The sequence below is a fragment of the Mustela lutreola genome, chromosome 9, assembly GCF_030435805.1.
Source record: "Mustela lutreola isolate mMusLut2 chromosome 9, mMusLut2.pri, whole genome shotgun sequence".
NCBI lineage: Eukaryota > Metazoa > Chordata > Mammalia > Carnivora > Mustelidae > Mustela > Mustela lutreola.
In genome coordinates, this window is record NC_081298.1 from 31633711 (window position 1) to 31654649 (window position 20939).

Genomic DNA, 20939 nt, shown 5'->3' on the forward strand with positions numbered 1-20939 from the left:
ATTAGATCAGATTTAGAAAGGGAGGCCATGTAGGGGTGCATAATGGCACAGTTGGTTAAGCTGGTTTGGGCTCAGGTCATGATCTCAGGGTCATGAGAATGAGCCCTGAGTCAGGTTCCACACTCACTGGGAAGTCTGTTAGAGATTCTCTCTCTCCTAGTTCCCTTGGTCTCTCCCCACCTTGTAAAATAAACTTTAAAGAAAAATGGAGGCTATTTAAATCCTTTTCTGGAATCTTTAAATCATTTTCTTTTTAAAATATTTTATTTATTTATTTATTTGAGAGAGAGCATTAGCAGAGGGAGAAGCGTATTTCCCGCTGAGTGGGGAGCCCGATGCTGGGCTCAATACTGGGTCTCCGGGATCATTGCCTGAGTTGAGAGCAGATGCCTAACCAACTGACCCATCCAGGCACCCCTTTTCTTGAATCTTTAAGTGTAAAGTATTGCTAAAGTTCATTTTGATTGAGTTATAGTAACACTTTGTTAGTACAGTATTAGCTTACATTATGGTTTTATTCTACTAATGTATAGATATATAAAATGACTACGTACCCTAGGTGAAAGGTCTTCCTGCACTTAAAGTAAATTCAATTTCTTTTTTTTCTGAGGCTTAGTTTGGAATGGTCATAAAGAATTATTGTTTCTCAGCTAGTGCATTGAAATATTTGAATGCATCAAAGTGAAACTTTGCATTTGAAGCAGTCCCAGTTCTAAAGGTTTACCTGGTGAAAACAGTCACAGTATGTGAAGAAATAGTTGCTGAAAGTATATGTTTTCAGTGTGTGTGTGTGTGTGTGTGTGTGTGTGTTTAAATAGGGAACAGCCTAAGCATCTGAAGAAGGTGTTTTAAGTAGGATGGTACAAGAGTATTGTGTAGCTATTAAATATGATGTTGCAGGAGAATATTTTGAAATGACATTAAAAACGTGTACAGTGTTTTTAGTGATAAAACTGGCAAGAAATAAAAAAATATGTTGAGAAGATACTCTCGGAAATGAGATTAGAGTAATTGTTAATTTTTCTTTCTGTTTATCTGTTTTAGTAAGAAGAGTCTAAATTGGAAGGATAATACAGACATATAATGAATGTATTCCAAAGTTGTTATTTGAACATTCAGGGTTTTTACTTACATTCATTATTTAAAGAAGTTTTAAAGACCTCTGGGGAAGATGGCAGAGTAGGAGGATCCTAAGCTCACTTGGTCTCATGGATACAAGTAGGTAACACCAACATCAGTGTAAATAACCCCAAAAGCAACCTGAAGACTGGCAGAAGAGACTCTCCACAGCTAAATATAGAGAAGAGCACACAAGAGGGTAGAAAGGGTGAAGAGATGGTCAGGAGTCTCCTGTGGGGGAGAGACTCAGCAGCAGTTGTAGGGAGGGGAGAGAAGCAGACCTCCACAGCAGGCATCCAGGTACAGGGAAATTGCATGGGGAAGGCAAACACCCATAACCTTTGGTTTTGAAAACCAGAGGGGCTTCATTTTGTGAGTTCTTACAATCAGCTGGGCTTAACACCTGAACTTTAAAAATCAGTGGCTCAGCTCTGAGAGAGCTGTATGGTGAGAGGAAGCGGAGTCCCTGCCTTTAAACAGACAGCACAACAAACAGCCCTGCTAAGATGCAGCATAGAAGTAGCAGTTTAAAAAATTCCTGGTTATCCCTGGGGCTAATAATACATTATATGTTAATTTAAAAAAATAAAAATTTTTTTAAATTATTGAAAAAAAACATAGACGAAAAGGAGCTTCAAAAAAAAGTTCCTTGTTATACAGGAGGGAGATTTGTTTACTAATCTCCGAGCATGTACTGGAGGGGCAGGCGCATTTGGGAGACTTATCGAAGAACAAAAGAGCTGGTGGGTGCTGTCTCCCCTCCCCGATCCCCAGCCTAGATACAGAGACACCTATGGGAACCAGGACAGTGCAGTACTCTCCACCTTCCACCTAGCTTGCTAATGGCACACTCCACCCCTATACTTTTATGTGGACTCAGCCCCTCCAAGTAGAGCAGGAGTTTTCCCAGTGACTACAGCTCCCCTCGTGCAGCCAGCTGGTGTGGACCTTGCTGGCACTGTGCACATAACTCCCTGCACTCACCTGCAGGAGAGCATCCAGAGTGGCACCACAGTGTGGCAGTGAGCAAGCAGCCCTGACAAGGGCCAGTAGCACTCCAAAGTGACTCCTTCCCCGGGGAGAGGGGAAGATAACCATTCATACCAATCCAGCTGTGTCCCCAGCAGTGGGCTGGAACAGACATCTGGTCTGACTGTAGGCCCTGCCCACCAAGAGAAGCTTCTCAGGGGATAATACAGGGAGAGCACCCTGCAGTTTGGTGTTCCTGCAGCTCTGGCAAACACCTGGCCTCAGTCAACTCAAGCCTGGGGTGGCTCAGGCTGGCCCACTAACAACACAGGGACCAAACCCTGCCCACAAGAGGCAAAAGAGAACCATTATAGACTGCTGGACTGAAGATAAAATGTGTCTCAGCCATAATAGGGCACATGGAACACACACATACCCCTGAAGGGCCATGTTCTTAAGAACAGGAGCCATTGCACTGCAGGGCATTACAGGACCCCTTCTTCGTAAAGCCACTACTTTCAAGAGTGGGAGACATAGCTGATTTTTCTAACGCAGAAGCAGAGTCAGTCAAAATAAGGAAGCAGAGGACTATGTCCCAAGTGAAAAAACAGGAGAAAATCACAGCAAGAGACCTAAATGAAATGGAGATAAATATGCCTGATAGAGAGTTTAAAGTAATGGTCATAAAGATACTTGTACTAGAGAAAAGGGTGGAGGATCTCAGTGAGACCCTCAGCAAAGAGAAAACATAGAAAAGAGTAAATCAGAGATGAAAAATTCAATAACTGAAATTAAAAATACACTAGTGGGAATAAATAGTAGACTAGCAGAACAGGTCGGAGGACAGTAATGAAAAGCATGCTGAACAGTAGAGAGGAAAAATAATAAAAAATGAGAATAGACTTACGGAATTCAGTTACACCATCAAGCATAGTAACATTTACTATAGGGATCCCAGAAGAAGAAGAGAGATAAAGGGGTCAGAAAATTACTTAAAGAAATAGGAACCCAACACTTACCAAATCTGGGAAAGGAAAGAAATAGGAAGCACAGAATGAACTAAAAAAAATCAAATTAAGGAGGTCCAAGACACAGTAGTTAAAATGGTTAAAAAAAAAAAAAGTGATAAAGAGAGTTTTAAAAGCTGTGAGAGAAAAGAACGAAAACATTTACATACAGAGGGAAACCTCATAAGGCTATCAGTTGATTGTTGAACAGAAACTTTCCAGACATACCTTTTGGGAGTTATAATTCAGCTCACTGCCATTATGAAGTAAGTTAGAGAATTGAAAATAATTGGTAGTGGCCTGTGTCCATTGATAGATGAATGGATAAAGATGTGGTGTCTGTGTGTGTGTATAAATATAATGGAATGTTACTCAGCCATAAAAATGAATGTGATTTTTGCAATAACATGGAGGATTGAGAGAGTATAATGCTAAGTGAAATAAGTCAGTCAGGGAAAGACAAATACCATATGATTTCACTCATATGTGGAATTTAAGAAACAAAACAAATGATCAAAGAGAAAAAGAGACAAACCAAAAAAAAGTCCTAACTATAGGGAACAAACAGATGGTTACCAGAGGGGAGGTGAATGGGATGGGTGAAATAGGACTCATCGAGATGAGCACTGAGTCACGTATGGAATGGTTGCATCACTATGTTGTACACCTGAAACTAATATGACAATGTATGTTATTCTGGAATTAAAATTTAAAAAAAAGGGGGGGGGGTTGGGAACAGATCACAAATGCCGGACTGGTAACTATTGGGCTTTCAAAGCCATGGTTGGTTTAAAGCGTTGGTTCCCATCATATGCCAACAAAAATCCATTGACCCAGAAGATTTTATGAAGTCCTGTGGAAGCCATCAGGATGGCTCTGTGGAATGAGAAAATACATGTGCCACTGGTTTCAGCAGATGGACTCCAGGTGGCCATCCCCAGGGGTTAGGGGCCAAGCGGCACTTGCTGGGGGAGATGCTAATTCAGTTGGTGAAAAGGTGGAGAGGCCCTAAGCCCCTGACCTCATGCTATATAATTGCTATATAATTAAATTGGAATGTGAGTGTGGCAAAAAAAAAAAAAAAGTTTTAAGGTAATGCCTGTAAATATTTTTCAAAAATCAGTGTAGTAGACCACAGTTCCCACAACTGCTTATTGTGTTATACATAACTTTAGGTGACATCTTTTCATGGCTTCCCTCTCTTTACTCACTCACTCTCTGAACCAAGGATATTAGAGGTAATGCACGTGCCTTTACTACTCCCCCTTCTACTGCTAGACTTCTTTCAGCATGATGTTAATTTTACATTGTCAAGGTTTACTTCTCTATTCCAATCATAACTGTCTTCCTTGTTTAATCTATAGGTCATATCTAACAAAAAGAAGAGCATTTATATTTTTATGATCATCTTTGTTTAACAAAGAAACAAGGAAGGCGGTCAAATGCCAAGAAAAGGAAATGTAATTTATGTTATTGTGTTGTTTTGTTTTTTCCCTTAAAAGAAATGATCCATGTGTCAAAATCAAAGGAAGTTCTCTTTCTACTCTCTTGCATTCTTCCTTATTTTAGTGTGCTTCATATTTGGACTGTGTTGTTTAGTGCTTTTCCCACCTTTTGAAATCAGATTTCTGTCTGTGGTGTTCTGAAGTAATGAGAGTCTTCATCCTGCTGGACAGTGATCAGTTCTTCTGGAGTTGTCTTGGACTCTAGAACATCTGTTTTCTGTCTTTGAGCTTCCTATCAGATATATTGATTGAACTTTTCATCTGTCTTTTAAACTTTTTTTACCCTTTGCTTTCTCTGTGCCATTTTCTAGATTTCTTTGGCTTTTTTGTTTGTTTCCTATAAATATTTGATTTTTATATACAAATATTTTTTAAAGGTTTTGTTTATTTATTTGACAGACACAGATCACAAGAAGGCAGAGAGGCAGTCAGAGAGAGGAGGAAGCAGGCTCCCCGCTAAGCAGAGAGCCCGATGTGGGGCTTGATCCCAGGACCCTGGGACCATGACCTGAGCCGAAGGCAGAGGCTTTAATCCATTGAGCCACCCAGGAACCCAATATACATATTTTTAATTTTCCTGATCTCACACTTGTTTTCTCATAGTTCCCTTTTTATAGCCACTTATTGTTTTATAATGGTAGATTTTCTCAGAAACTCTTAGGCAGCTTTTCATTTGTTTCTAATGTTCTTCTTTTCCCTGAATTATTGCCCTTTCATCCTGAAATATCTGATGAGCAATGAGAAATTTGGGGGGTTAAGTAGGCTAGATTTCTTTTGCTATATTATAAGTAGGAGTTTTTCCTCATGAGGCATGCCTCCTGGTAAGAAGTTAGGAGTTTTGACTATCAAATTTTACTCAGTGAATATATTTTTGAATCAGAGTTGGGTTTCTCAGATGCCAGAATGAGGAGGCTTTGTTCTGGAGCTGTGATGCCCTCATTAGATGCTGTTACTCCCCTCACAATAGATGAATCCATTACTCTAGAACAGTGCTCTGGGTTTTGTTAAATAGGAAAGCCTGGTTTGCTGGAATGCTCTCATTCTTTGCTTACCTACCCACCTACCAAAGAATTCTGAACAGCTATTCTGTTACTTGTCTTTCAGTTGATTATCCTATTTCTTTTTAGCCAGCCACTGAAAGGATGTTTCACCTATATAAGAAACAAGAATTCCCTACTCTCCATTCCTGCCAACTCCAACCTAGAGGCTCCCACTTCTCTTAGATCCTTGTAACTTTTTCCTGTGTATATTTTGGACTTTGTTTTATTTATCTATACTTTCCCACTTGCTGTTTTCTAAAATGTCAGGAGGTCTTGTTTATTGGTAACACCTCTGCACACCCTAAAACTTCTCTTTACCTATGTAGTAACTGCCATTTTGGTGGACGTTTTGAGAGAGGGTAGGCAAGTGTATATGCTTATCCTGCCATCCTTAATAGGAAACTGCTGAAGTAATATTAGATACACCGTTGAGCTTCCCCGCCCCCCCCAACTAATCTGCTCTTTATCTAGCTTGGTACCTTGTGGGTGTGAATAGATAACATGTTGAAAAAATTAAAGTCAGTATCTATACTCATTGAAAATTGTTTAAATTTTTAGAATCCAGGAGCTGATGTCTGATGATCAGCGAGAAGCAGGTCGGATTCCACGAACAATAGAGTGTGAACTTGTTCACGATCTTGTGGATAGCTGTGTTCCAGGAGACACAGTGACCATTACTGGAGTTGTCAAAGTCTCAAATGCTGAAGAAGGTATTATATAAATCTTTTCTCATTTTGATTGTTTCTTAAAAATTTGCCAGCATCTTTTTTGAAGATACCTTTGAATCTCCACTAATACAGGGAATTCCTTATTTCTTACATGGGTGAAACTTTTCCTTTAAAATAAAGGTTTTGGGGCGCCTGAGTGGCTCAGTGGGTTAAAGCCTCTGCCTTCGGCTCAGGTCGTGATCCCAGGATCCTTGGATCGAGTCCCACATCGGGCTCTCGGCTCAGCAGGGAGCCTGCTTCCTCCTCTCTCTCTCTGCCTTACTCTGCCTACTTGTGATCTCTGTCAAATAAATAAATAAAATCTTTAAAAAAAAATAAAATAAAATAAAATAAAGGTTTATTTGTAGCTTAGAGTACCTTTTTTTTTCATTCTGTTTCTTTGTAGAGAAAATGAAGATACCAATTATTGTATTTCATACTTTGAAATTTACAGGTTCTCGAAATAAGAATGACAAATGCATGTTCCTGTTGTACATTGAAGCAAATTCTGTTAGTAATAGCAAAGGACAGAAAACAAAGACTTCTGAGGATGGGTGTAAGCATGGAGTGTTGATGGAGTTCTCACTTAAAGACCTTTATGCCATCCAAGAGATTCAAGCTGAAGAAAACCTGTTTAAACTCGTTGTCAAGTATGTATGAGATTATCTGAGGTTTTGTTATGTTATGTACCCCATAGGGGTGCTCTTGGCTACAAGTAAAAAAAACTAGTCAAAATGGTTGCAAATTACAGTTCATAGGTCAAAGCCAGCCCACTGCCCATTTTTTTTATGGCCCATAAGCTAAGAATGGTTTTTACATTTTTTAATAATTGAAAAAAATACAATTTTGTGACACACAGAATTATATATAATTCAAATTTCACTTCCTACAAATAAACTTATTGGAACACAGCCATAATCATTCATTTATGAGGTGCCTGGCTGCTTTCCAGCTGCAGTAGTAGAACTGAGTAGTTGCAGCAGGGAATGGCTCACAGATATTTACTGTCTGTACCTCTAGGGAAAAGTTTGTTGATCCCCGTGTTTAATCCATAAAGGAAATTTACTGTCTCACACTAGAAGTTGGTTACTGAACAGAAGAAGTCATGGGACTTTGAACTCCAGTCATTTCAGTTAGCTGTACATAAGGGGTTGTTTACTTTTAAAAAGTAAGAAAGAGATTCAGATGGAAGTCACTTATATTCAGTAAATATTCGTAATATTCTTTTATAAAAAGATGCAAATTGAGGCAACCTTTGCTTTAGTGGTTAAGAGCTTTTTTTTTTTTCTTTTTTTAATTTTAGTTAAATCTAAATTAAAATCCCACTTCAAGCACTTACTTCCAGTGTGGTTGGAAACATGTTACTTATTACCTCCTTCATTTTTCTCATCTTAAAATAGAAATAATTCCTGCCTCAGAAGGTTGTTCCAAGGATTACATGAGATTTTATAACATACTTAACACAGTTAACACAGCATGTTGTTACTTTAAAAGCTTTTAAACAATTTTTTGGATGATTTTGAAGAAATAGGAAAACAAGAGAGATTGAAAAACAGATGTACCTAACAGTAGTAAAGAACTGAGGTTTTGAAATGCGTTGTGTTAGAACACATAACCCCGTTGTGTTTTCCTTACTTGGGCTTAGGACACTAAGAGAATTTGACCGTTTCTTTCTTTAATATGTTAGTCAGCTGAGAAAAGTATAGAGTTCCTCAGGGGGTCTTTGTCCTTAAACCCTCAGAGACTTCTCTGAATAGACAGCCATCCATACATACCCTGGGAGAAGGGGTGCTCTGACCTAGAGTAAGGGTGTGATCTGTGGAGCATGGACATTGTGGTGAGGGGGAGGAGCTACCTGGCTGAAGATCAAAACACCTCTTTGATTGGTCCCTCTTACCTATTTTGAATAAGAAAGACCTTTGCAGTGGTCCTTCTGCCATACTAGAAAGATTTTCCCACAGGTTGTTTTTACCCTTTAGTTCTATATTTGGGATTTCAGCATTAAAACTAGAATTTTCATGGTTGTCCATTTGTTAATCTTGGAGGGCATGGCAAATTAGGCAGTCTGCCTGGTTTTATAAATAAAATTTTATTTGAACACAGTGCCATCCATTCATCGATGTGTAACTACTTTCGTACAAGTTAAGTAGCTGTGACCCGGACAGTAAAACTGAAAAGATATCGTTCTGGCCTTTTAAGAAAAAGTTTGTCCACCTTTACTAGATTAGCAAGTGGAGGACCATGAAAGGAGAATGGAGAAGACAGTGGAAGGTTGTTTTAGTTTAGGTTTCTTCAGAAGCAACAATTTGGGTAAGCATTTATTTGGGAGGTAATCCCCAGGAATACTGGTAAGGGAATGGGAGAGTGAGAAGGGGTGGTAATCCATGTATGGTGCCTAAAGTAGAAGACTGTGATTATGAGGTCTTTTAAAGGCTGGTGATAGATCCACAGTAGAACTTTTAAATGCTTTGCACAGGGGCACCTGCGTAGCCTAATGGTTAGGCATCTGACTCTTGATTTGGGCTCAGGTCATAATCTCAGCGTCCTGAGATTGAGCCCATGTTGGGTGTGGAACCTGCTTGAGATTTTCTCTGCCCCTCCCTTCCCCTGCTGTTGCTCACTCTTTCGAAAAAGTAAAATGCTTTACAAGTATTGTCTCCCTTACACAGCCACAATTTTTAAAGCATTCTTCCCTTTATGAATTAACCAGAATTTTGAGAAGCTGTCAGAGTAAAATGTCTTGAGTTGTTTGAGGGATTTAAATTTTATGTTTGCCTTTTCCCTTTTTTGATGCTAAATAAAAGCAAGTGAAGCAAGTTATAAAGCAGATCTTCTAATGGATTGATGAAGCATAAATAAGAATTTATAAGTCGTATTCTGTTTTTCAGCTCACTTTGCCCTGTCATTTTTGGTCATGAAGTAAGTATTTCATCTTTACCCAAAAATATATAAAGTTGGCAAAAAAGAGTTAATTTTTATAAGCCATTTATTTGTATTTCAATATGTCATTGCTCTTGATAAGCGAATGATATGAAAAGCAAACTACAGCTTCATTGTATGAACAAGCTTCTTACTAATTTGAGCTAATAGGAATGAGGTACCTTTAAAGTGACTTGGGGCACTAAGTGTTAAAGCAGAAGCTAGCAAGAATTTCCCAGTTTTGTGGAGTAGATTCATGCCTTGCAAGGTAGGTCTTTACTCACTGCCTTTTAAAGGTACTTCTTTGGTTTTATGTGCTTACTAGTTCTTGCTTTCTAATCATTTACCTTATAGAAGTTTGTATTGTAAGTTAATTTCTTTAGGGAAAAAAGTAAAGTTCAATCATGTTTTTTAAAAAATTCTCAAGTAAATGTAAATATGGAAGGAGAAGCATCCCTTTTTTGCTGTTCATCTTTGTGTCTCAGTTTTGAGGTTTTTCTCCTCCCCCCCCCCCCACACCCCCTTTTCACACTTGAGCTTGTTAAAGCAGGCTTGGCATTAGCACTTTTCGGAGGAAGCCAAAAATATGCAGATGACAAAAACAGAATTCCGATTCGAGGAGATCCACATGTCCTTGTTGTTGGAGATCCAGGCTTGGGAAAGAGTCAGATGCTACAGGTAGGAAATCAGTCATCTAATATTTGATATATTCCTTATGAAATGTATGACTGATTAATAAGTGGATTTTCTCAAAGCTTCTAATATCTGTGTTCCAGAGGATAGAGTTAGTCTGGTGGTAAAAGTGAATTGGGGTTTGTGTGGGTAATGTGTCACTTCTCTCTGGCTGTCCTTTCAAATAGAGTCCGCTTTCTGTCATACAGGCTGTGTAGACATGGTGGTCTGTTGAGATGTCAGCTATTGTGAAGTGTTAACCATTTCTCTAATTCCTTTTTTTTGGTATCAGCTTTGCTAGTCTATTTTGTTGCGGCTTCACCTATGAACAGAATAGTTTCAGAAAGTAAAGAGCAGGGAAACAGGGTCATGCCTTCTTTCTTCACAAACTACATAAACACTGTATTGAGCTTTAGGAACCGTCTGATAAAGATAAGAGATCTGTGTACATCTCCACTGCTTCTCTGTGAGTTTTAAGTAAGGCAACTTCTGTGACCAACTTCTTGTTGGTGCCCAAGAATGTTCTGCCTCTGCCAGTCAGAGCTTAGCAGTCTCCCACCAGGGCTTATGATGGCCCTAGTAGGTTCTGCTTATTGGAATTCTTGTGGTTGCCTGGGAATGACACCTGGTAAGTCAGTCATAATGTCCTTTCTGAGAATGCCCATGTGTCCCATTCCTTCTGACCAGCCCCAGTGTAGAAAAATGTGACCAGAGGGGCACCTGGGTGGCTCAGTCATTAGGCGTCTGCCTTCAGCTCGGGTCATGATCCCAGGGTCCTGGGATTGAGCCCTGCATCAGGCTCCCTGTTCTATGGGGAGCTTGCTTCTCCTTCTCCCATTCCCTCTGCTGTGTTCCCTCTCTCGCTATGTCTCTGTCAAATAAATAAATAAAATCTTAAAAAAAAAAAAAAAAAAAAAAAGGAAGGAAGGAAAATGTGACCAGACTAGGGATCTCTTTGTAAGTAGTCCTGTGGCTACTGAATCTTTGTTCAGGAGAACTCTGACTGCATATCAGAATCATCTTTGGAACTCTGAAAATCCTAGGGCATGCCCTAGTCCAACTAAATTAAGAACCTCTGGATTAGGGTTCTAGTATATCTGTGTGTGTATAATCTTCCACAGGTGATTGCACTGGGCAGCCAGTATTGAGAACAGCTCTGACTTCACCACTGCATTTATAAGCCCACTGTCCTTCAGCTTGAGTCTTGATCCCAGGGTTCTGGGATCGAGCCCTGCATCGGGCTACCTGCTCAGTGGAGAGTCTGTTTCTTCCTCTCTCTCTGCTGCTCTGCCTGCTTGTGCTCTCTCTCACTCTCTCTGTCAAATAAATAAGATCTTTTAAAAAAAAAAATTTTTTTACTTATTTAGGGGTGGCTGGCTCAGTCACTTAAGTGTCTGTCTTTGGCTCTGGTCATGATCTCAGGGTCCAAGGATCAAACCCCGTATCAGACTCTCTGCTCAGCAGCAAGTGTGCTGCTTTTTCTCCCTCTGCCCCTTCCCCTGCTTATGCTCTCTCTTACTCACTCCCTCAAATACATAAGTGAGACTTAAAAAAAAAATTTTGAGAGAGGAGAGCAAACTAGTGCACCTGCTAGCACAGCAGGGACGGGCAGAGGGAAAGAGAGAATCCCAAGCAGACTCCTGTCCAAGTGCAGAGCCTGACATGTAGCTCAATCCTGCATCTTGACCCAAGCCAAAATCAAGAGTCGGAAGCCCAACCAACTGAGCCACCCAAATACCCCTCTCATACTCCTTTTTAATTTAAGAAATAGTTCTTGGCAGATGATGGTTTCAAAATAGATTTAATGGTACTGAAAAAAATTTAATACCAAGGAATGACACTGGCAGTTTTTTCATGTTTTTTAAAACCTGGGATAATGCCATTTAGTTTAATTTAAAAATAGAAACTGTAATATTAATAGAAATTAAATGTTGTAGACAGTGGAGTGTGTTGTATGTAAGTGTTCTAGCCCTGCTAAACCAGAGTTTTTAAAAATTAGGTTAACATTAACAGTTACGAATTGTTTACTGCCTTTCATTGGATATGTGTGTCAGGTACCAGATTAAGTGCCTTATATACATGATCTTACTTTTATTCCTCAGGGATGTAGGTGATAAAACATAAACTGAGGCTCAGAGAGATCTGAGAGCAGCATAATCAGTATACAGTAAAGCCAAGATTTAAACAGTCTTCCTGACTTTGGACGTCCAGGCTTTTAGTTCTTATGCTATTTAACCACTTTTCTGACCTGCCATAGCTTGTTTACTCACAAGGTCAGCATTATTGAGCTATTTTATTACCTGCTATACAAAGAAGCATTGAAACCTTTGAAATTAAAATTGGCTCTCATGTATTTTCTATTTGAACTTGAAAATGAAGCATAAAATGAAACTGTGTGTGTTCATATGACCACAGACATCAGAGGCAGGCTGCCTGGGTTTACACCTTCATAGCAGTGTGAGTTACTCTCTGCAGGCCTTGGTTTTCTGTCACAAGATGGGGATGTAATAATACCTTGCTATTAACTGTGGTAGTAAAGATTATACAGTAAAGCTGTTAGAAGAGTACTTGTCATATAACTGACATTTGTGAGCAGTCACTATTAGCTGTTTTTCCCTTTTACTTTGTCTGATTCTTTTTCTAATTTTTTTTAAGGATTTATTTATTAAAGAGCACACGGTGGGTGAGGGCCATAGGGAGACAGAGAGAGAATCCCAAGCAGATGCCATGCCCAGTGTGCAGCCCAATGCAGGGCTTGATCTCACAATCCTGAGATCAGGACCTGAACCAAAATCAAGAGTCCAATGTTCAACTGCACCACCCAGACAGCCCTGGCTGATTCTTTTAAACCTTCTGTTTCCCTAGGCAGTATGCAACGTTGCTCCCCGTGGTGTGTATGTTTGTGGTAATACCACAACCACCTCTGGCTTGACTGTAACTCTTTCAAAAGATGGTTCCTCTGGAGATTTTGCTTTGGAAGCTGGTGCCCTTGTACTTGGCGATCAAGGTAAGAGACCAAACTCTCCACTGTTGACAACATTTAATTTCCCTAATATTACAGCTTCTATTTTTAAATTGAGCCAAGGGTTTTAAAGGCATTATTCCAGATCTAAGTAATTAGTAGTTCTGGAGCTTTGGGCTGTTTTTTTAAGACTTTCTCTTTCCAGTTAATTTCTTTACATTCTGTTCAAGAGGCATTTGGATAGCACTGTATCAACCAGTGAGTTGAGAATGAGTACCAGAAAAGAATAACTGGAAATACAGTTTATACTGCAGAATTGAAACTGGTACTTACTGTCATTCATTTTCAGAATCCTGCAACAGACACAATTATATATTGCTCCTTGTACTTCCCATTTCATAACAACCATCACATTTGTGATCATTTATTTAAAGCCTGTTTTAAAACTTTACATTAAGCGGGGGGATTTCGTCATCCTATTAACTGCCATATTCACATTGCCCAATACATAGGTGCATAGTCAATATTTGCTGAGTGCCTGACTATTACTTAGCCCAGCATATCATCTGGATTATGATAGTTCAAGGATAAGGTGAATGTTACCCTTTTACTCACAGACAAGACTTAAAATAAGAATTTAGAGCTATTACTTTATAATTAGAGGTTTTGCTATATTTTTAGCCCATTTCATTGGATGTTTTTCAGGATATGACTGCTAGTTTATAAGAAATCCACTTAGAGGGCTCAATAAGAATTGAGCTTTGTTACCCAAGTTTCTCTTGGTGATGCTCTAACCCTACTGAAAAGCATGTTCCCTTGCATGTGTCAGGCAGTGCACAGATTCCAGTCAAGGTCTTTCATTCCTTTGCTTTTCAATGACCTCCACATTTCTGAATCCTCTCAGCACCCACACCTGCCTGCCACCCCCCCCCCCCACATTGATACTTTACCTCCTTGGTTTCCAGGACATTATACTCTTCTGGTTTTCTTCTCATTTCATTGACTGTTCCTTCTCAGTCTTGTTTTTTATCTCCCCAGCCTTAACTGGTTGGCACCTCCAGATGCCTCTTTCTTGTGCCTTTATTTTCTTAGTCTGTGTTTACCTTCTTGATCTTATCTAGTCTCATGGCTTTGCCTAGCTATTTGCTGAAAATTTCCAAATTTATATCTCTTCTTCAAACTTAACGTGTCTTAAGCTGAAATCCTAATGTTCCCCTTCAAATTGATTCTTCTTACAGGCTTTCTCATCTCAGTCAGTGATAATTCCATCCTTCTGTTTGCTCAAATCAGAAAATGTGCATTCATCCTTGATTTTTGCTCATACCCCATATCCAGTCTATCAACAAATACTGTGGGCTCTATCTTCTGTATATGTCCACTATCCAGCCTCGTCTCCATGGCTGCTGTCATCTCTTACATGAATTAGTAGTGCAATCTTATAGTGCCTGTGACCACCCTTGCCCTTCCTGTTGTTCTTAACAAGGCAGAGCTATCCCATTAAAACTCAGATCAAGGGGCGCCTGGGTGGCTTAGTGGGTTAAAACCTCTGCCTTCAGCTCAGGTCATGATTACACGGTCCTGGGATTGAGACCCGGATCAGGCTCTCTGCTCGGCAGGGAGCCTGCTTCCCTTCCTCTCTCTCTCTCTGCCTGCCTTTCTGCCTACTTATGATCTTTGTCTGTCAAATAAATAAAATCTTAAAAAAAAAAAAAAAGATCGAGTTTATTCTTCTGCTCAGAACCTTCCAGTGGCTTCCTGTCTCACTCAGAGTGAAAGCTCAAGGCTTGACAGTGGTCCAGGGCTATTCACATTCTGGCCTTCAAATCACCTCTTTTGCCTCATCATCTGCTTCTCCCCTCTTATTCTCCAACTACATAGCCTTCTGGCTATGCCTGGAACACAACAGCACTCCAGGGATATCACATTCCTACTTTAGGCCTTTGTATTCATGCTTTCTTTACCCCAGATGGGTCTGCAAGGCCTGGTCCCTTTCTACCTTGAAGTTTTTGCTCAAATGTCCTCTCCTTACCCAGAAAACTGATCTTACATAATTATGCCTATGTCTTGCAGTTCTTGAAATAATACTATCTTTTGAATATAACTGTATCTTATCTCACCTGTTTGAATGTAAGTCTTTGAGCTTTTTTTTTTATTTTTTATAAACATATAATATATTTTTATCCCCAGGGGTACAGGTCTGTGAATTGCCCGGTTTACACACTTCACAGCACTCACCAAAGCACATACCTCCCCAATATCCATAATCCTACCCCCCTTCTCCCAACCCCCCTCCCCCCAGCAACCCTCAGTTTGTTTTGTGAGATTAAGAGTCACTTATGGTTTGTCTCCCTCCCAATCCCATCTTGTTTCATTGATTCTTCTCCTACCCACTTAAGCCCCCATGTTGCATCACCACTTCCTCATATCAGGGAGATCATATGATAGTTGTCTTTCTCCGCTTGACTTATTTCGCTAAGCATGATACACTCTAATTCCATCCACGTTGTCGCAAATGGCAAGATTTCATTTCTTTTGATGCTGCATAGTATTCCATTGTGTATATATACCACATCTTCTTGATCCATTCATCTGTTGATGGACATCTAGGTTTTTTCCATAGTTTGGCTATTGTGGACATTGCTGCTATAAACATTCGGGTGCACGTGCCCCTTCGCATCACTATGTTTGTATCTTTAGGGTAAATACCCAGTAGTGCTATTGCTGGGTCGTAGGGTAGTTTTATTTTCAACATTTTGAGGAACCTCCATGTTGTTTTCCAGAGAGATTGCACCAGCTAGCATTCCCACCAACAGTGTAGGAGGGTTCCCCTTTCTCCACATCCTCGCCAGCATCTGTCATTTCCTGACTTGTTAATTTTAGCCATTCTGACTGGTGTGAGGTGATATCTCATTGTGGTTTTGATTTGTATTTCCCTGATGCCGAGTGATATGGAGCACTTTTTCATGTGTCTGTTGGCCATCTGGATGTCTTCTTTGCAGAAATGTCTGTTCATGTCCTCTGCCCATTTCTTGATTGGATTATTTGTTCTTTGGAGTTTTTGAACTTTTTGAGGGTCACTCTCATATCTTCATATTTATAGCCCTCACAACACTTGCCTATGGAAAATGCTGAATGAGAAAATACTGAATAAAAGTTAGTTAAGAGGAGTGTTTTGTTTGCTGTAAAACAGGCACAAATTCTTAAGTGTATGACAGTTCATAATTTTTTTTTAAAAGATTTTATTTATTTATTTATTTATATGACAGAGAGAAACAGCCAGAGAGGGAACACAAGCAGTGGGAGTGGGAGAAGCAGACTTCCCACAGAACAGGGAGCCTGATGCAGGGCTGGATCTCAGGACCCTGGGATCATGATATGAACTGAAGGCAGTTACTTAATGACTGAGCCACCCAGGCACCCTTGACAGTTCATAATTTTAACTGCTGGAAACAATTCAATACTTTATTATGAAACAGTTTCCATCCTGTAAGATTTGGAGCTTGACCAAAGAAAGCTTTTGTCTGTATTATTTTACTGTGATTATAGGTATTTGTGGGATAGATGAATTTGATAAGATGGGGAATCAACATCAAGCCTTGTTAGAAGCTATGGAACAGCAACGTATTAGTCTTGCTAAGGCTGGCATGGTTTGTAGCCTCCCTGCAAGAACATCCATCATTGCTGCTGCAAATCCAGTTGGAGGACACTACAATAAAGCCCGAACAGTTTCTGAGAATTTAAAGTAAGTCTCTTCAGGTATTTATATTTATATCTTTAATATAGTGAATCCTTATAAATCAATAAGAAAAAGATAACAGAAGACATAATCGTTCACAGAAATGGAACCTTCCAGTAAATGTACTGTTTGAGGACCACAAATTAAAACAATGAAATACCATTGATAGCTCTTAGATTGTCAGACATTTCAAATATTTATAATCATTGACAAAGGATTGGAGAAATGGGTTCTCACATATTCAAGTTAGCATACGGAAGGACAACTGGCATGTTTATCACTATTTCTCTTGAGAGAGCAAGCATGAGCAAGTGGTAGGGGGTGCAGAGGGAGGAGGAGAGAGAGCTCAAGCAGGCTCCATGCCCAGTGCAGAGCCTGACCAAGGGCTTGATTTCACAACCCTGAGATCATGACCTGAGCCAAAAATCAAGAGTTGGACACTTAACCAAATGAGCCACCTAGGTACCCCGTTTATCAGTATTTTAAATGTACATTCACTTTGTTTTAGTCAGTTCTACTTTTAGGAAAAATACTCACAGAAATAGCCATGCAAGTGTACAGAGATATATTTACAGGTGGGGTATGATGGCATTATCACAACCCAAAATCGGAAACAACTTAAAATGCCCTTTGAAAAGGAAGTGGTTAAACTATGGCAAGGCTGTATGGTGGAAAGTAACATTTACAAAAACGCTTAAGTAGCTCTGTATGTGCTGATAGCTCTGTGCTTTACTGTTAAAAGAGCACATTATAGGGGCACCTGGGGGGCTCAGTCAGTTAAGCATGTCTTCAGCTCAGGTCATGCCAGGGTCCTGGGATGGAGCCCCGTGTCAGGCTCCCTGCTCAGCAGAGAGCCTGCTTCTTCCTCTTCCTCTGAGCATTCCCTGTTTGTGTATGTATGCTCTCTCTCTGTGTCTCTCAAATAAATAAAATCTTAAAAAAAACACATTATATTCTTATAAATGGGTATGATCCCACTTCCAAAAACAACGTTTGTATATGCTTTCTCTTCTAATTTCTTCTGTGTACGTTGGACAAAAAGTATAGGAAGGGGGAAATAGATTGAAATGATGCAGAAGTGAGAAAAAGGACAAAAGGATACCTCATGTGAAAAACTGGAAGCTTTGACAGATGATGGATAAAGAAGATGTGGTATAGCTACATATAGTGGAGTATTATGCAGCCATCAAAAATGAAATCTTACCATTTGCAACGACATGGATAGAACTAGAGGGTATTATTGCTAAGTGAAATAAGTCAGTCAGAGAAAGACAACTATCATATGATCTCACCGATACGTGGAATTTGAGAAACAATGCAGAGGATCATAGGGGAGGAGAGGAAAAAATGAAGATGAAACCAGAGAGCAGACAAACCATAAGAGACTCTTAATCTCAGGAAACAAAGTGGGGGCTGCTGGAGGGGAGGGGGTTAGGGGAGGGGATGGGGTGGCATGGTGATAGACACTGGGGAGGGTACGTGTTGTGGTGAGCACTGTGTATTGTGTAAGATTGATGAATCATAGACTTGTACCCCTGAAACAAATAATACATTCTATGTTAATTTAAAAAAAGGAAAAAAGACCAAAAAAATGGAAGTTTAAATTCTAGAGGGAAAAAAACAGATTTCCTAATGCCTAATGTTTGATGATAATACATACCTTTACTATAGAAATGATACATAGCAAAATGTACAGTTGTACTTGGAAAAGCTATACCACCCCACCAAAAAAGTCCATCTGTTGGTTTTTCTTGATAAAATGAAAAACTGCTATATTGGAAAAATCAGAAAGATCCTGTTGAACAAGGACTTGGATTCTGGTTTTTAGAGGTATCCAAACCTGCTTTAGGGCCTTGCCAATTCTTTAATCACTCTGGATTTTAGTTTTCTTGTCTCAAATAGAAGGATTATCTATTGGTGGTATCAGGGAAGATGACAAGATGACTAGACAGAACACAGCATTTTTATTATAATGATTATAATGGCTTGGTGTTTTTTTAAGTGAGGGGAGGAGAGAGAGAATATTAAGCAGGTTCCATGCCCATGGAGCCTGATGTGGGGCTTGATCTCACAGCCTGAAATCACGACCTGAGCTGAAATCGAGGTGGCACCCAGGTGTCCTGATTATAATGACTTCTAAGAAAAAGTGGGCTTTTTTTTCTAAGTGATCATGGATGCATTGAGAGACTCTCTTGGTCAGAGAAAAAGTACAAAAGTACAACTAGAAAACCTCTGGTGAATGATATACCAGGTATCTTAGAATTCAAAGTCATTGTGAAGCTCACCATTAGGTAGTAATATGGAAAACAGAGATTGTGGGATACCTGGGTGGCTCAGTCGGTTAAGCATCTGCCATCAGCTCAGGTCATCATCCTGGAGTCCTGGGATTGGGCCCCACATTGGGCTCCTTGCTCAGTGGGGAGCTTGCTTCCCCCTCTGCCTGTAGCTTGTGCTTTCTCTCTCTCAGACAGACACACAAATAAATAAATTTTTTAAAAAAACAGAGATTGAGAAGGGACCTTACCTCAACTTATGAAAAGTAGGTACATATATGGCTTGTTTACATGTTGAAGGGTGTGTGGCCTGGTGTCTCTTCAGAGTTGGTGCGTGTTATCGAGTCCAAAAGCTATTGCTTGTTTCTTCAACCTAAACTTCATTTTTTAAAAGTTCTATTGACATGGAACTTGAATAGTAAACAAGTAAACAACTTAAATAGTAAACCATTTTCTATTTGCTTTGATTCTAATCAATTTCTTCTTTTCTTTATACCTCTTAGAATGGGGAGCGCCCTACTGTCCCGATTTGATTTGGTCTTTATCCTGTTAGATACCCCAAATGAGGATCATGATCACTTACTCTCTGAACATGTGATTGCAATAAGGGCTGGAAAGCAGAGAACTGTTAGCAGTGCCACCGTAGCTCGCATAAACAGTCAGGATTCAAACACTTCTGTACTTGAAGTGGTGTCTGATAAGCCCTTATCAGAAAGATTAAAGGTAAGCTTCTGTTTCTTAATCATTCAGATTGGTTGTATTTGAATGTCAGAGTTTGGTATGTTGCTTTCATACTGAAACCTTTTATATTGCAATAGTAGGGTTCATGTAAACTTTAATTGAAATAATCTAAGCCAGCTAGACTCAGAGCTAGAACTACAGTGTTTGTCTTATTTGAAAAGTCCTTTAGAATTTTTTTATGTATCTAAACAAGTTATTTTAACAGAAAGATTTTATTTGCTATCGTTGTAATGTTGGGCCTTTTTATCATGTTTTAGGTAGTTCCTGGAGAAACAATAGATCTAATTCCCCACCAGCTATTGAGAAAGTACATTGGTTATGCTCGGCAGTATGTCTATCCAAGGCTATCCACAGAAGCTGCTCAGATTCTTCAGGATTTTTACCTTGAGCTTCGGAAACAGAGCCAGCGGTTAAATAGCTCACCCATCACCACTAGGCAGCTGGAATCTCTGATTCGTCTAACAGAGGTTTAAGTTCATGCCTTTTTTTTTTTTTTTTTAACTTAAAAACAAGGGGAAGAAGTGATGTGATTTCTCTCCATTTCCTGCATATAATTAACTCAATTATTCTTCAAACTAAAAGACATTAGAAATGGATGTATAAAAGTTCTTAAAAATGTTTGGTCAAGGGCGCCTGGGCAGCTCAGTCATTAAGTTTCTGCATTTGGTCCAGGTCATGATCCCGGTGTCCTGGGATCAAGCCCCGTGTCAGGCTTGCTGTTCAGCAAGAAGCCTGCTTCTCCTCTTCCCTCTCCCCCTGCTTATGTTCCCTTTCTCGCTGTCTCTCTGTCAAATAAATAAATAAAATCTTTAAAAAAAAAAAAAAAGGCAACAAAACTTCCACACAACCATTTAAAAAAATGTTTGGTCATATCTCTTTCATAACCAATCAAAGTATAGCCACTTCTTTCTAGGCATGAGACTAGCACCTCCCATGCAATTTTTCTTTTTTCCCCCCTTTAATTGACATTTTAGACTCTTGGAGTATGACAAGTGGTTAGGTTTATTAAGGATTCTGAGATTCTAAGTTGAATATATAGAAACATGGAATGTGTCAGTATTTGATTTGATACATGACAGGTCCATAAGGATAGTACCTATTTTTCTAACAGCAGTAACATTTATTCACAGATTCGGAATGCTAGGAAACTCTGGCAATTAAAATTAGCTGGAGTTTGGGCTTTTTGCATTTAAAATCAGATTATCCTTCTGTGTTGTTTTAACAGATTGGTTAGGCATGATTTCCTGAAAGTAAAAGGCAAGGAAAAACCACATGTATTTCATAATCAG

The 20939-nt window shown here is 39.5% G+C and overlaps 1 protein-coding gene across 3 annotated transcripts in view; it reads left to right on the plus strand.

The window, feature by feature from the left end:
* The window catches only part of MCM8 (minichromosome maintenance 8 homologous recombination repair factor), a 47060-nt gene that overhangs the window by 14933 nt on the left and 11188 nt on the right, over window positions 1-20939 (plus strand). For all 3 annotated transcript variants that reach the window (XM_059133911.1, XM_059133912.1, XM_059133913.1), the window contains 8 exons: window positions 6199-6350; window positions 6802-6997; window positions 9236-9266; window positions 9804-9944; window positions 12804-12945; window positions 16447-16642; window positions 19413-19632; window positions 19908-20117. In XM_059133911.1, coding sequence (XP_058989894.1) covers window positions 6199-6350; window positions 6802-6997; window positions 9236-9266; window positions 9804-9944; window positions 12804-12945; window positions 16447-16642; window positions 19413-19632; window positions 19908-20117 — 1288 coding nt within the window. The remainder of the gene's footprint in view (window positions 1-6198; window positions 6351-6801; window positions 6998-9235; window positions 9267-9803; window positions 9945-12803; window positions 12946-16446; window positions 16643-19412; window positions 19633-19907; window positions 20118-20939) is intronic.